Source organism: Falco peregrinus, chromosome 2 (genome assembly GCF_023634155.1).
Source record: "Falco peregrinus isolate bFalPer1 chromosome 2, bFalPer1.pri, whole genome shotgun sequence".
In the NCBI taxonomy this organism is placed as follows: domain Eukaryota; kingdom Metazoa; phylum Chordata; class Aves; order Falconiformes; family Falconidae; genus Falco; species Falco peregrinus.
The window spans coordinates 31,840,164-31,856,345 of record NC_073722.1 but is presented as its reverse complement, the minus strand read 5'-3'; the positions used below and the strand labels follow the sequence as shown (position 1 = coordinate 31,856,345).

At 36.3% G+C, this 16,182-nt stretch overlaps 1 protein-coding gene across 6 annotated transcripts in view; it reads left to right on the top strand.

Moving 5' to 3' along the window:
- RBPJ (recombination signal binding protein for immunoglobulin kappa J region) overlaps nt 1-16,182 on the top strand; it is a 154,554-nt gene that overhangs the window by 129,600 nt on the left and 8,772 nt on the right. For 5 of the 6 annotated variants that reach the window (XM_027795026.2, XM_027795025.2, XM_027795024.2 and 2 more), the window contains 5 exons: nt 8,237-8,402; nt 9,531-9,705; nt 11,166-11,303; nt 11,513-11,625; nt 13,801-13,941. In XM_027795026.2, the coding sequence (XP_027650827.1) occupies nt 8,237-8,402; nt 9,531-9,705; nt 11,166-11,303; nt 11,513-11,625; nt 13,801-13,941 (733 nt within the window). The remainder of the gene's footprint in view (nt 1-8,236; nt 8,403-9,530; nt 9,706-11,165; nt 11,304-11,512; nt 11,626-13,800; nt 13,942-16,182) is intronic. The other variant, XM_055794558.1, reaches the window with a different exon arrangement.

Here is a 16,182-nt window from a genome sequence, read left to right as displayed (position 1 = left end):
CTTCTTGGTCACTGCCACACTGAAACGCAGAAGGGTTGCAATGCAAGGCCTTACTACCAGTGAATGGTAACTTTAACCCTCTGCAACAAACTCAACAGCCAAAAAGATGTAGCATAGCAATATAGGCATCTCTGATTGCTATCTTTTCAGATTGTATTGTCATTCAAGAATTGCATAGTGAACTCATCACTGCAGATGACTTAAGTGTATTATTCCCGAAAAATGAGGGGTGTGCCTATAGATAAGAAAGTGACTTTCTAAAAGCGTATCTGTAACTTCAGGCAGTGTTCTGAGGCCAGAGCAGTTCATGAAGGCAGGAACATTTTACAAGGTTGTCCTGTGTTATCAGTGTTTTGGAGAACAAATTGCGTCAAAAGAAGGGAGAAATGAAAGAGATAAAGTATGTAATTTTGATTATTAAATGTTCCATTAGTGTTTGAAAAACTTACGTAAGTGTTCTGAAGAATACAGGGCAAAGTTTCGAATTGTTATTTGCTATCAGTTTCTGAAAGCTCATATGTGCATTTCATGGCATTACTAGAAATTCCTGTTGCCTTGAATATACATGTATACTTCACGTGATGCTGTTAAACTGTGGCACATACATTACCCTAAGTAGTGGTAATGTTCGTTCGGTAAACTATTCATCGGTTTCTCACTGTTTGCGATGATTGCTAACTGGACTTAGGTACCACTTAAGATTTTGTGAGGCGCAGTTTGCCTGTCTCAGCACAGTTGCATTTGTTCCTGAAAGGTGTCTCAAATTCACCTCTTTGAAAATGGAAGCATGTCAAGTAACTGTAGACAATTTCAGAGCTTTCCAAAAGATTACTAACATGAAAATGATTCAATATTTGTTAGAAAATAATATGATGGTGAAGTGATTGCCATGCAGGTATGGGTATGAAGTGAAAGTCTGGAATACATACTAAGATTTCATTTTTAAATTTAAATATTTCAGTTTTTCTTAATTGTGACACGTCATTTAGACTGCCTCTGCTACTGTTCTGCTAGTTCCCAGACTGTTAGCATCAGTAATGATGCCCTGTCGCTATTGGTGTAAAGAAAAATGCCAGTTATTAAATCCTTGGATCCATGTGTGCCCTAAGGTCCTTCATGAAACTGAATGATGCTTCTTTCTTTTTTTTTCTTTTTTGAGTGTTTTTAATTGCTTCTGTTTTATTGATAGCAGAACATGCCCTTTGGTGGTTTTTATTGCTGGACTGAGCAAAATTAGTAAAGATTTAAAGCTGTTTTATACAAGTAATCAATCAAGTTTTTAGCATTTTTACATTACATACCATTTCTGTAGTGAGTTGTTTCATACACATCTGCTTTATAGACAAACCTATTTTTATGGAGAAATTTCATGTTTTCCATGGGACTTTATTATGGCATGGATATGATCTGGTTAATTTTTGATCCATAAAGAATAAGTTTAATGGCACTATCTTTGTAAGTAAGAATTCAAATTACAAAAGGAACCATTTCTTACATTTGACACATCTTTAAAGCAAATGTAGAACCTTAGAAAAGGCTAAACAAGCTCCCACCTTTTGTTCCAGTCTTTAAACCTTTTTTGTTGTGAGGTCATGGAAAATATTTATCGTTAATAAACTTTGCATGGCATAATTAAAAGGTTGGCACAATAACTACCTTTCAGTGTTTTGATGAGCTTAGTAGATGGTGAAATACCCTGGAGAAAACTCAACTGTAGACGGTGCAGATCTCACGTAGTGTGGTCTGGTTTAAATAGGCCTCACAGAAACACAATTCCAGGTTGTTGCCGCATGGGTGGAGACATTCTGGGTTCATTTGAGAGTGTTCTTGATACTTGACTGTAAATAACAGTAGTGAAAGGAGGCTTCTTCCTTTGAGTGGACTCTTCTTATTAGCCTTGCACTTACCAACATTAATGTCCTTTGGTTTAACAAAGAAGCCAGAGGGTAAGAAGCACAGGGATGGACTTCAGTTGAATTTAAGGCTTTTTGCCTGGTGTTTCCTGTTGGATGGCTGTCGTCTTTCAAAGGCATTTGACTGGTAAAAAGCTCAGGTGATGTATAAGCCTGATGAGTGTGGGTGTTTGGCTTGTGCTTCTTGTACATACTTTTTTTTATATTTACCATTCACTGAAATTTGTCTCACACTCTGAACAGTGAGTGTGAGCATTCAATGGTTTAAAGGATTGAAGTGTTTTGGATTCCAAGACATAGTTCATCACTGACTGAGCCAATCGATATTTGTGGAGTTTAAACGCTAGCACTACTGATTAGCCTGAGAATGGCCTAGCTGTGTCCTGTTTTATGTCTGTTAGTGAAGGAGCTCCCGTAATTTCTGCTCAGATACTTCCCTTGACCAAACTGACTATGCCTGCACTCTGGTTAACGCTCTTATTTATTGAGAGCATAGCCTTTTCCAGGGCTTACCCCATGGCTCCACTATTTCTTTCATAGCACTTTGGCACCTAAAGATTTTTCATTTGTTTGTTGTTGCATTGAATTCCTTAGTGGATGTTGTAGTTCTTTGAGCTCCTAAGAAGGAAAGACTACTGCTGAGTAGTTTCATGCTCAGAACAATGTAGGTAATTGACAAGCTCACCTCCTGTCTTAACAGGACTTGAATTTGACCAGCTGGTACAAAGGAAAAATTTCTCTGCTAATGTCACCCTGAACATAAAGAAAACCAGCTGGTAGGCACCTATAAATTCTCCTGAAGGCAAAGACTTCTGTAAGAGGAACACGGAGATGATTTGGATGATTTGAAAAAGCATATCTTTATGAACAGAAGCCTGTGGTTTGAAAAAAGCATTGAGTGCATCAGAACTAGGCAGCAATGGCATGAGCTGATTTTATCTTCATTCTTCCCCTTGCTTCTTGGCAAGTTCACTTAGGGTACCTTCTCTACTTGAAGTACCGTATTTTCTGTGTATTGATTGGCCTGAATTGACTGAAGGTATTTTGTTGTCTCCTTTGGTGATTGTCTGATTTAAAACAATATTCCAGGTGGTGCCAAAGAATCAACCTATTCCACTTTGCTGTTGCAGTCAAGACTCAGAAACCACTAATTATCTTGTTCTTCCCTTCAAGTAATTTGGAATAAAGGGGAGCATCCTTAGACAAATCTCAGCTTGGCTTTTTTGCCGTGGAAAAATGTTCAGTTTCCAGTCAGTCTGATGGAACAGATCTGTTGTAACAGATGGGTAACAGCTTGCTTCTGTTTGCTCTGCTGAGTTACTGAGCCTGGAGTCTTAACATGAGGTTGCTAATACTATGGTCTTTCCTTACTTAAGTGGCCCATGAAATTATCCTGTAGGAAGGCACTGTGGGGATGCCCTTTACTTTTTGGAGATCAATCTTCTGACCTTTCCTGGCTAACATAATTTCAGTGTTATACTTTATTTAAAACTTTCCATCATTTCAATTACACTGATCACAAGTTCTTGGAAGAAGTATGGGAGAGAGCCTTTTATGAGAAACTAGGAGTACACAACAAAATGTTGTAGAAGTATGTTAAATACATAAAGTATTTGCAGAGACCTGGTATCCCAAAATGTTACCCTGGTTCATTCGCTGTGCTTTATATCAGAAAGTAGAAAAACACTGAATCTGCATCTCGCCATGCAGCTCTAACAAGTGTGGAACAGTTTTTGTCCAGGAAAGACATTCCTGGTTGTTATATTGTTATATTTCCAGTAATGAAAGAGCTCACAGAGTTGATCCCTAACAGATCTCATGTGTTTTTTAGATCAAGCTGTTAGGTGTTTACCTCACAGAATAATGTCCTGTGTTGTTTTACTGCTCATTCATCAAGGAATTGCCAGTCTGCTCGTTGCATAGAGAAGAGGTATTAAGAGAATATGGTACAAATCCAGTGAGGAAATGACATCCTACATGATTTTCCATCATTACTTCTTGTACTGAAAATTCTGAACAAGCTCAGAAGAACCAGACACAGCTGCCATTCCCTCCAACATAATTTTCTTTTTACTATAGGTCATATGAATATTTCAGAAGAATTTTTTACCTCCTACTCAGTCTTACTTTAGTTTTGTGGTTAAAGAGAGGTAGGCCCTGTAAATCAAAGGTTAAAGGAAGAGTATTTTCATTTGTTCCACCAAACATTGTCCTGCCTTATTTCCCATCAGTAATACTGGAAATTACCTTAATTACTTTACATATTTTGGGGAGGTGATTTTCTTCTTCTCTTTCCTCTTTATAGTTATCTGAAAGCCAGCCTCTCACATAAACATGTAAATTCTTATTTTAATCACAAATGTTTTAGTAATGAGAGAACCTGTTTCTAGCAGTTACTTTATACATATCAAAGACACTTTCTCCAGTCCTCTGTGAAAATTGGAAATATGGGGATATTCATAGTTTACTCACACTATATAATAATCTCTTCTGTACATGAGTTTCTGGGATTGTAAATATGACATAAAAAGCCCTGAGTCTGTACTTGTCTGTGTCTGAAGGGTGAGTAAGAGGCTGACATATATGAAAACGCATTCAGATTGTGAATGTCCAGACTCTTTCTTTTTGTTTTAACGAAACTTAAAATCGTCTCTGTTTCGAAAGTGTCATTCTTTATTCCATAAGTCATAGTTTTCCAAGGCTTTTCCCGGTGGTCTAATTTTAAAAGAGCACTTTAATTGTTGTGGCTTGTTTTCTTTTCACCAGTGGGTTAAAACTTGTTTCTTGTAGGTCTTCAGTGCCATCTAGTGGTCGTAGCTATTCAAAGGACTTAGTTTAGAATAAATCTGAAATGAAAAAGGATATGAAAAAAGGTTGAGATTTGTTTCTTGTGTTCTAACCGATAAGAGGAATACAAAAGAATACATGAGGAAGAAAGGTAAATGTGTGATGTTTGCTTTATGGTGTTATATCTACATGGAATACAGGGGGTTTGGTTTCTTGTTTGCAAAGCATTGCTCCGTTAATAAAGGTTGATATTAATTTTGTGTCTGTGTATAATTTCCTTATTGGAAATAGCTTGTAATTGTTGAGAAGAAAATAAATGGGATACATCCATGAACACTGAAAGGATCTTGTATTGACATTCGAGTTTGAGAGTTCAGAATCTGACTAGCTAGGGTGGTGTGCTTTTCCTGGCAATCTGAGTTGGTTCCCAAAAGGCCAACTCTTGAATGAATGCACCTGTTACTTGAAGTTTCTTCCCAAAAGAATTGCATTTCCTAACCTTGGAGTTAGTTCATAATCCCAATTTGAAAAGTATGTTCGTAGAGGACCACCATCATGTTTCTCCTGTCTGGGATGGCAGAGTAGGCCTCCTAAAGTGTACTTAGGCATGATTGTTGCCCTCACTTGTCCCCTTGTCAGTCTAATAAAAATGTGACACTTTATTCTGTTGCTTCCTTCCTGCCCACATGTGTATATATATTTGTCTATATCTATATATTTTTTTCATGTGATCACAATTACTTACAGTGTAAATTTTCTCAGTGTAATGCTAAAGTTGTTATTTCTTGCTTTGTTTTGGTTTTCTGTTTTCTTAAAACATGCTGAAAGTTGCAGCAACCAATAGGTGAGCCTCAGAATAGATATTTTTTTTTAATAACACTTATGGTATTTACATATAGATGTGGGGTGATACAGGGCACATAAAGTAGATTGGTCATGTAGAAAGTAAATATACACTTTGTACTTTAATACAAATTTTATGATCTTGACCATTGTCATTGTACTGTCTCTCTCACAAACATAAGTCCTCTTAAGATCATTTTTCTTTTAGCTTAGAGAAGCATTCGAAGGAAATTAGGTCACGTCGCCAGTGCTGTTTGAAATAAATGCAGCTGAAAAGCAGGAAGTTCATTGCTGGTTTTGAGATCAAGAATTTGTAGTAGGAAGGGGAGGATTTAATTGGCACGTAACAGAAACCCCTGGTGTTCTTAAATATACCCCTACTGCATCATTCATCATCTTTGTGATGGAAGGTGGAAGAGAGAGATCAGGTAGCAGAAGATAAGAAGCAAAAGCAAAAAGGGAATATAGCATGTGCACCATTTGGTGACATTTATTACTGCTTACTCTTTTTATTCATGGTAATTTTCAAATTTCAGAACTTCTGTTCTTATAGCAATAAAGCTACAGTAACCCATTCTAATTCAGATAACTATAAATTTCAGCTTTATGATTGGTGACTGAGCTGGTGCAAGTGTTCTCCTGTGCTGCTACTGTGAAAGTGTTAAATTTTATATTTTAGGTAGTATATTATATAGTTTCTCAAATTGACAGTTCCATCAGGAAACATCTGCTTTGCAAATTGGCAAGTTTCTGCCCATTGCCTTGGTTCTCTGTGTTCTGCATTTTCAATTGGAAGAAAAAAAATATCCAGAGCCTTCATATGACCCATAATTACTCCAAAGAATAAAATAGAAGTAGTTAAAACTGATGCAATAACCACATGAGAATGTGAGTTGTTAAAATGTTTGCTTCTACAAGTAGCTTTCTCTTAATTCATAATTCCATAAATATATATCAAAATTTCTATGCTTCAGTATAGTGTGAAGGCAATAAAAGGGGCAAATGATTGCTGTATGTCTTTGCTGAAATGGATTATCATAATGAAGTCTAGCATTTGTTTACATTTGTTTGGAAGTTCAAAAAGCAATCTGTAGAAGCAGTTTCACAAATTTAATGAGCTTCTCAGACATGCCCATAGCTCTTTTGATGTCACATGGCGAGCTGCTTTCTACAAATTCTTTTGTAGGCAGGCTTTTTTCAAACCCGAGCACAACGCTTTTGAAAGACATTCACAGATATTTAAGCTATATGCATATTGGTATATCATCAGTTTTGTTGTGTTTTAAAAAGAGTGAAATGAAGTGAAGAATTTTCACTGTGGATTTACTGGCAAGAAAGAAAGTTTGGTTATATTTTTTTGCCTGCAGAATGTAATTTTTGCTCATTATCATAACCACCAAGATGTTTTGAATTACAGTAAAACATAAAATTTCTTTGTTTCTCTAACAAAGAATAGACATTACTTGTGTGCATTAAATGAAATTATTAAAATCTTTGCATTTGTTTGCATGGATTCTTAATACTTACAATTTATTATTATGTGATTATTAACTCGGGAATTAATTTCATCTGTTAAGAATTCTGTTACTTAGAAAAGCATTTTTATATCGTAAATAAAGGTACTTTTGCTGAAAAGGTGAGATAAAGTGTTAGACCTGATTTTCATACTAAATCTGACTTCCACTAATCGAGGTTTATATGGTATTTAATAGAAGTAATCCATTAATTCAGTTGTCACAAGCAAAATCTTTAAAAAAAAAAAAAAAAAGGAAAAAAAAATAAATCAAATCTTACCTACACACCTGTATGAGGTAGTTGTCATATTTGGATTTCAGAAGTGCCAAGTTAAGCACTGCTCTCCAATTTGAAATAAATAGAATAATTAAAAACTTTTTCAGTTATTTTCTCCCTTCATGACTCTACCTCACAGCTAGATGTACTCATTCTGCTTTTTAAACTTTGATCTTAGCTAAGTAATGATAAAACCACTGCAGGTGTCAGCTAAACAAAAACCAAAAGTGATTAGTATTTGCATTTTTAGCAATTTGCAGAAACTTCAGGATCGATACATTGCATTATAATGCTGCCTTTAATTTTGAATGTATTGCTGTAAGTAGCTTCTAGACTGATTTCGGTCAGTGATGCTAAAGACTAGATCATATCTTTTGCAGTTACTGATGAAGATGTAAACTCATCTATTCTATTTAAAAACTGAAAAGAGATTTATGCTTGGACAGAGTAGACTTCCTTCTTACTAATGATGAAACAATAAATGTATAGGAATTGTGGTCAGCAGTTGTCCATTAAATTAATTTGTGGAACTGCTCTGTGTGAACTGATCAGAGCATCATGTTAAGCAGCTACAAAAGGAAAACACTGTCACTTTCAAAGCCTTTTTACTTTCTTCGAGAATCTCTTTGTAAGGGTAGAAAGAGGTTTTGTTTTGTAGAGATGCAAACTGTTACCTATCATATATTGAACTGGAAAGATGCTCAGTGACAGTGCATCTAATGCTGATTTTCCTTGCCTTTTCTCTTTCTGATTTGCATTTTAGAAAATCAAGGCAAATGTTGGGCGTGCATGTATATACTGGAATGCAAAGTGTGAATGGGCTGAGAAAGCTTTGGATACACAGCAGTTTGTCTGAAGAATTTTCTTGAAAGCTGTGTGTAATCTCATAATATGTTTTTCAGGTTCTTTTGCCCTCCTCCATGTGTGTACCTTATGGGCAGTGGATGGAAGAAAAAAAAAGAGCAAATGGAACGGGATGGTTGCACTGAGCAAGAGTCACAACCTTGCGCCTTCATTGGAATAGGAAACAGCGACCAAGAAATGCAGCAGCTGAACTTGGAAGGAAAGGTAGAAGAGTTGTAATAAGCCACTCAAATTACTACAAAGGATATTATAGCTATGTGGTGCATATTTCAAGGAATACCCTTGCTAATTTTTGATAACTTCTGTTACACTGTAGCAGATACTACATAAGTGGTTTAAAAAAAACCCTCAAAAATAAATGGGATGATCCAGTAGGTGGATTTGTTTCATGGGATCATAGCAGGATACTAATGTTTACTTTGTAGCTTGTTGATGCAGAGTCAGTAATCTTCTTACCTTATTCGGTAGGCATCAAAACTGAAGTACAGTTTCTGGCCTAAACTCCATATCCCTCTCCCTGGCTTGCAGGAGTGGATAATCTTATCAAGGAAGTATCTGAATAACATCTACTGCTAGAAGTGGTCTTTAAGTCCCTTTGCATAAAAATACTATTAAAATAGCATCTTAATAAATTTAGTAGATTATTTTTTACAAGACTTTTTAAAAGATATTTGTCATGACTTAAACAGTTGGAATAGAACTGGCAGTGTGTGAGCGCTCATTTTGGCTGGTTGTTTTATTAAGCACTCTTTTATAGCTACCTAGTTTTTCCAGCATAGTCTACTTAGAAATGCTTCGTATGTTGCTGAATAGGAAAAGAATAATAAAAGTTTGAGATACGTTTTTTTTTTTTAGGCTCCTATTGTAACCTGGTATAAACAATTGGCCAAAAGTAACTTTCTGGTTACTTTCTCCCATCCTTTTGAGAAAAGTTTGGCTCTGCACGTTTTCTGCACAGGCAGACTCCTGTGCATGCCCATGCCTGTGCATGCCCAGTGTAGTGCCTGTATAGCTCTAATCAGATACAATTTTTGGTAGTACTCTTAACCACTCAGAGATGGCTTTGACACATCTGTAGTCTCTAATCATCTGTTTTCCAGTCCTGGTAAAGGTCTTTAGAAAGACACTAAAGTACTGAAGCCAGGTGCCAAACTTCACAAAGCTAAACCGGAGACATAGAAATACACATACGGAAGAGATGGAAAAGGCAGTTTCTGCTCTGTTTTAGAAACTGTTGCATCAGTTTTCATGTTTTGTTCATAATTAAATACATGGCATTTCTTGAACTGGGTTGGCTTCAAAGAAGAAACAACTGTATTTTTTCACCTGCAGAATTATTGCACTGCCAAAACATTATACATATCAGACTCAGACAAGAGAAAGCACTTCATGTTATCGGTTAAAATGTTTTATGGCAATAGTGATGACATCGGTGTGTTCCTCAGTAAACGGATCAAAGTAATCTCCAAACCTTCTAAAAAGAAACAGTCGCTGAAAAATGCAGACTGTAAGTATTTTACAATTCTTTTCTTTATGTAGCAATTTATTTTGTTTCCTACTAATTTTCTTGTGTATTCTGTGGTGTAGCTACAAAGTAAATACAATGAAATCTTCAATTTCTGTTTTTTCTAATTTATTTCAGAACTGTATACATCAGCATAAGTGTTGAATTTTATGCACAGTTAGTTATTTAGTAAATATAAAAGGTCTGCAAAAAAACTTTAAGGAGCGAATCTTTGTGGGCATATGTGTAAAGAATTCTCTACCTCAGCTTTCTAAGCTGTTGGATCTCCTAAGCTGCCATGATCAGGTGCTTAGGATGTTTTGATCTGTATCAAAGAGATAGCTTTCAGATTGTGACAAATAAGTTGCGTAGTGTTATCCAAACTGCACTTTGTCACATCACAGCCACCTTCTTACCGTCTCATGCCGTTTTCACGTTGGTTTTACTTTTAGTATGTTTTGCATAGTTCCTTTTAAGCAATTAGTTAAGAAATCTGTATGGTGATATTTCACCCAGATTTATTTGCTTACCATGTTTTTCAACTTAAAGATCTCTGGTGCTAATGTATAATTGGGAGAATTTTTGCTTTTCCTCCAGAGTGTTTTTGCCTGCATACCACTGGAGCACCTCAAGAGATACCCTTTTTTTTTGTTGTTTGTTTTGTTTTTCTCTCTTCACTAGTGCTTTAAAAGGCTCTTCCATCTGTGTTGGGCTGGAACCCATTCACCTATGGAATGTGGATCTCGGGGCGGCTAGCTTGCCACATGACTAAAGGCAATCTGTTGCTGTGCAGTTCACACCTGTGGGTTCAGAGTATGCACTGTTGACTTTGTATTCAGACAGATAGTGTTGATGGACAGTGAATATGAACCAAGTAGAAGAAACATGCCTGTTTTGATGGCAAAATGCTAGTTGCTGATTGGGTTTTTTTAGGGGAGCAAGCTTAGCATTTCTGTCTTTTGAATAAGTAAGTTTGGATCTGAGAAAATTTCAGATTGCATGGTTACAATTTTACATAGTTAGTCTGTCTTCCTTTCAATTGATTGTGATTTGTAAGAACAATTTTTCTTGATACTTCAAATATACTTCAAATGATCACTGAAAGTTACCTTAAGTATTGCACAAGGGCAAGCTAAGGCTTCTGCTCAGTCAATTGTCGGAGAACTATGAACAGAGGGAGTTTTCAGCAGCAAGCACTGGCTCATATGGCTAAGTAGCAAAATTCTGTGAACTAGCATGCCCTTGGAGAGCAGCCACTGTGTATGTTATCCTGTTTGTAATTTTGTGATTATTTTTGGTCTGTCACAAATACAAATATTTTCAAAATTAACCAATAGTTGAGAATTATTTCTTGATTTCCACTATTCGTCAGTTTATTTTAATGTTTTTGTGACTTTTTGTTACTTTTTTTATGCAATAATGAAGTAATTGTATAATCTCAAGTCTGTATGTGTTCCTTGCAGTATGTATTGCATCAGGGACAAAAGTGGCACTATTTAATAGACTTCGATCCCAAACAGTTAGCACGAGATATTTGCACGTAGAAGGTGGTAATTTCCATGCCAGCTCACAACAGTGGGGAGCATTTTACATTCACCTCTGTAAGTAAAAATGAAGCAATATATTTTTTCACTTACTTCCCTCCATCCCCACAAAAAAAGTCCTGCATTTTTTCCTCCATATTAATTACCCGTATGCAGATTTGTTTTGTATTGAGTGTGTATTTTCTGTAATAGTGTGATGTTATATGTTCCTCCTATCAAGGAAGACTGATTAAAAGAAATAATGTGACAATTCCTTTTTCATGTAGTGGATGATGATGAATCGGAAGGAGAAGAATTCACAGTGAGAGATGGCTACATTCATTATGGGCAGACTGTCAAACTTGTGTGCTCGGTTACTGGCATGGCACTCCCAAGACTGGTACAGTTTAATTTCTCCAGTGCTGTAATTAATTTGTAGATGGCATCTTAGTGTAATTGCATAGTTGGATTTGCATTGTTTACAATTTTTTACTTTGTATGTTTTGTTTTGGTAATATGTTTATATGGAAAATGGCATTCATGTTAATAAAAGTGTATTTTTATATCTTCAGATTAATTCTGTAAGCAAAGAACAGATTGCAAATTAGGTGTAGAGAATTTTTCAGAATTCAGAACTGCCAATGGTTAATCTGCAAGCTGTCCTTAAGAACAGGTCTCTTTTAAAAACAGTAATGTAGGTTCTAGTGTAGCAAAATACTTCAAATACTGATACCTAATAGATGAGTGAAGTCTCTGCAGCCGGTAGAACTATTCCACTTGTTGAGTTTAGCACAACTTTAAAAATGCTCTACTGATTTGAATCTAAAAGCAATCTGTATACTTCTAAGGATACATAATTACACCAATACCAGCTTGCAGAAGCATTTTGGACATTTATTAATACGGTCTGTTTTACATATGGAACATTGGAATAACTTTTTTAGACACAATTTCAGCCTTTTGTCACAGACACAAAATTGATTATAACCAATTAAGGCTTGTGAACCAAGAAAATTATTTTATTGCTGGATACACAGTAATGGTTTTTATAAATAAAGTATAATTATATTTTTCTTGTCCTGTTTTATGCACTTAATGCCAGCCTAAGTGGAATTTTATGTGACTGTTAATAAACAGTGAATGCTTCATATGAGACCTTTTGTGAAATTGTGGTTTGTCAGCCCATTATGAATTTCATACAAGGCTTTACTAATTCTACTTTTAACTAGAAACAATTATTAGAATACACCAATGCAAAACCAACATTCCCTGCAGGCAGGTTTTTGTTCCCCTTCCCAGAGATACTTTACTAGGACTGTATTGAGAAGTACTCTCCAATATGAAACTTAACTAAAAAATAAGATAGCCTGTTTAGAGTAAGTGGTGTGAAATCATCATTTAAATAGATCTTTTTTAAAAATTTATTTTTAAATCACATTGACAGGAAAATCCAGACCTGGTTACTACTGATCTGGTTCAGCATACGTGAACTTCAGTAAGAGGATCTCACTTTGTGGGCTTCATGTTAATATTTTCTCACTGCCGAAGGGAGATTCCTGAAACTTTATTTGTAGGTAGAAATAAATTCAAACAAATTAGGCTAAACATTCCTGTTTTGTTTGCTATTGGGGACATTGGTCATGCTGCCTTATAAGATTGATTGAAGGTGATACAATTAAAAGGTAACTTGCAGACATAGGTTAATGCAAAGAACTTTGAAAAAACAAGTTAACCTTGAAACTGATATTGCTAATAATGCCATTTATTATCGTTAGAAATCCCAGAGGACATGGTTGGCTTTCTGGTTGTCGGCTTAGAAATCTTCAAACACTTTGGCTGCTGCTTCTGCTGATGTTGCATAAAATGAAGTATTAAACTTTTTTCTAGAAGTTGAGGTAGAATTCCAAACTACAGCTTTCCACTTTCTGTAAGGGATTAACTTCTTTAATTTAAAAAAATAAATTAGTGTAGCATCTCTGAATTAAGTCAGCAGATAGTTTTTCACTGAACTTCCAGACGTAAGGAACAACTTTCTTTGCAGTTGTCTTTAGGTAATTAATGAAATTTCATGAAAACTGTTGTTAAGATACACTATGATTGTTTTATTTGCAAGACTGTACTTAAGGACATCTCAATACCTCCTTATTTTTAACTCTCCTCATTTAGCAACCAGTCTGCCACAGAATGTTGTTGATGCTGTCAGTGGTGGAAGCTTCTGTAGAAGTGTATTCATACTTCACCTGCTGCTCTTTTGTACCAAGGGATGGAACAAAAGTAGATTTTAATGAAGCTTCAAGTTTCTTCCCCACTTTTATAGCAAAAGGGCTAAGACAGACAGGCATGCAGCACATTGAAGCTGTAGTACTGTCACTTCAATGTTGTGTTCTTGTTTCAAAAGCATTGAGATTTATGAATCTAATGTTGGTTTTTAAGCAGGAGACATGGAAATTGGGGGGGGGGGGGGGGAGCCCAACACCAAACCTTTCACTTCCTTTACTAACAGTACATATGTAATCTCAACTGTAATGAAGTACAGAAATTGTCCTGAATATATATGTATAACTTTCATTCACAGATAATTCGAAAAGTAGATAAACAAACAGCGTTATTGGATGCAGATGATCCAGTATCGCAGCTCCATAAATGTGCATTTTACCTTAAAGACACTGAGAGAATGTATTTGTGCCTTTCCCAGGAGAGAATAATCCAGTTTCAAGTGAGTTGTTTAAAACTATTTCAATAGATGAGAAGCATGGTTGCAAATTTTTCCCAAATATTCCCAATGTATGTACGAATGCCAGTTTTACAGTTGGTTTTGAATGTGTCTTAATATTTTTGTTTTCAAAAAAGAGGATGAAAAGCAACAAACTTTATCTGTCCCTTTCCAAATCTGATTTTCTTTCCTCATAATCTTCTTCTGTGTCAGTGTAGACAATGAATTCCGTTTTCTCCAGTGGAAGAAATGGAAGCACACTAGTAACTTGTGCATGCAGTGGTGATACTGTGGCTTAACATGTTGACATATGCCAGTGGAATTGCACCACTTGTGTGTCCATTTCTAGGTTACAGCAAATAGGAAACAATACACTTCATGATAGTCTTATTTCATTATGGGCTTAGAAGAGTTGTATTGTCTTGCTCTTGGCTAAGATCATAAGCGTAGACTGCTATGGCAGTTGACCACAGTAATTTGTAAAGCCACAGAAATTTGATTTGTCTGTAAAGAGTGTAGCTGTCTCAGTCTTCAAGTATTTGTTTCTCCAGCAGGTGGAGAAAAATATCCTCAAGTTACTGTAACAGGAAAGAGCCCCGAGGGAAAGCTATAAAAAAAAAACACCAACAAACCTAAACACACAACCAAAAAGCAATACCATAGTGTACAATTGTTCTGATGGCTTATACTGGCTTATACAGTATACTAACAAGTTTTGGGTTTAGCCTCATGTATGTTAGCGTGATTTTAGCAGACTTTCAGCATGGTGATTCCCATAGAGTAACAAGACTGTGATCAAGTCCAGGCCTACCTACCTAAGTATTGCAGTTTTCTTTAAACATCCAGGGCGGCTCAAATAGCAAAGGGTGTTGAGAGAGAATGTTGTGTTCCAGGAAGATAGCCACACTCAGGAAAGACTTGGGAATTCCTTAGGAGAACAGCGGTAGCTTCTTGGGTAAGAAAGGCAGAGGTAGGAAAGGGGGAAGCTAACTTTTTAAAGATTTCCCTTAATTTAAAAAGGATTGGTAAAGGCTCAGTTGACGTCTATCCTGAATTGGGACAATGGGAAGAAAATATGAGAAGCTTTGTTCATATTTCAGGAAACATAATCATGAAGCTCAGAAGGGACCAGATCTGTTGGTTCTACCCACAGCATATAGCAGAGTTATATCTATCAGTATATGTTCTTGTAAAGGAGAGCAGATCTTTGTCAAAAAGAGAAATCTCTGAAACGGGAGCTGCAGTAACTCAGGATCAGCCTTACTGTTTGATCTTTCTCAAAGTACTTTATGGGAAGGGCTGAATGAAGAAACAACTCCTGCTTCTCTGACAGCTGCCTTAGCTCAGCATCTTGGAATTGCCTGTGGGACTACCAGGACATCCTGCCACTCTACATTTTCTGCAGCACTTATGGTACCCAGTCTGATAAGAGCTTTGAACTTTCCACATGGGTAGGGTTTAAAGAGACAGCCCACTATTAAGAGTTCTTTGAGTGGAGTAGGTACCTGCTGCTTCAACTTGTTCAATAAAATCTGTTAACTTGGATGTTGGGCTGTTACCACTCTTTGGTAAGTGAAATCATGATGGAAGATGAACTCTTTCTACCAGTGGCAGGAGAGAAATTCCGTTTTATCCATTTTTTCCTTTGGACCAGAAGACCAAGACCAGAAAAACAGGCATGTGTAGCATCTTTCACCTGCCTACTCTTAAGCATTTACTGTTGAATATAGTTTATATAATAAGAGTCTAGACAAACTGTGGTCACTGTAAAAAAAAACAAACAAAAAACAAACAAACAAAAAACCAAAAAACCAAACAAAAACCAACCCAAAACCAAAAAACAACAAACACCAGACTTTCCTTTGGGGTGAGAGGTTTCTCTTAGGTGAATGGAAATAGCCCAATATAAAGACCTTAGAGGCTTGAGGCAGAGAGGCTGTAGAAAGTCAGCAGGTCAGTATGAACATACAAAAACCTTGAAATTCAGTTGCTGAAGTTCCAGCCAGATCTCTCTTTAAAGATGTCCATGTATTCTGCGGAATACAGAAAGTATATAAATAATACCATGCTGGATCAGTGTACAGTCTGTATCGATGTCTAGCAGCAGCCATACGGGGTGGGGCTTACAAGAAGTGGGCAGACCTGGTTGCTTTATGCAGTTGTACTCTGCCAGCACCCATACTCACTGTATTAACGGGCTGCATCCCTGACTCGTATCTTTTAGTATAATTTTGTAGATGCGTC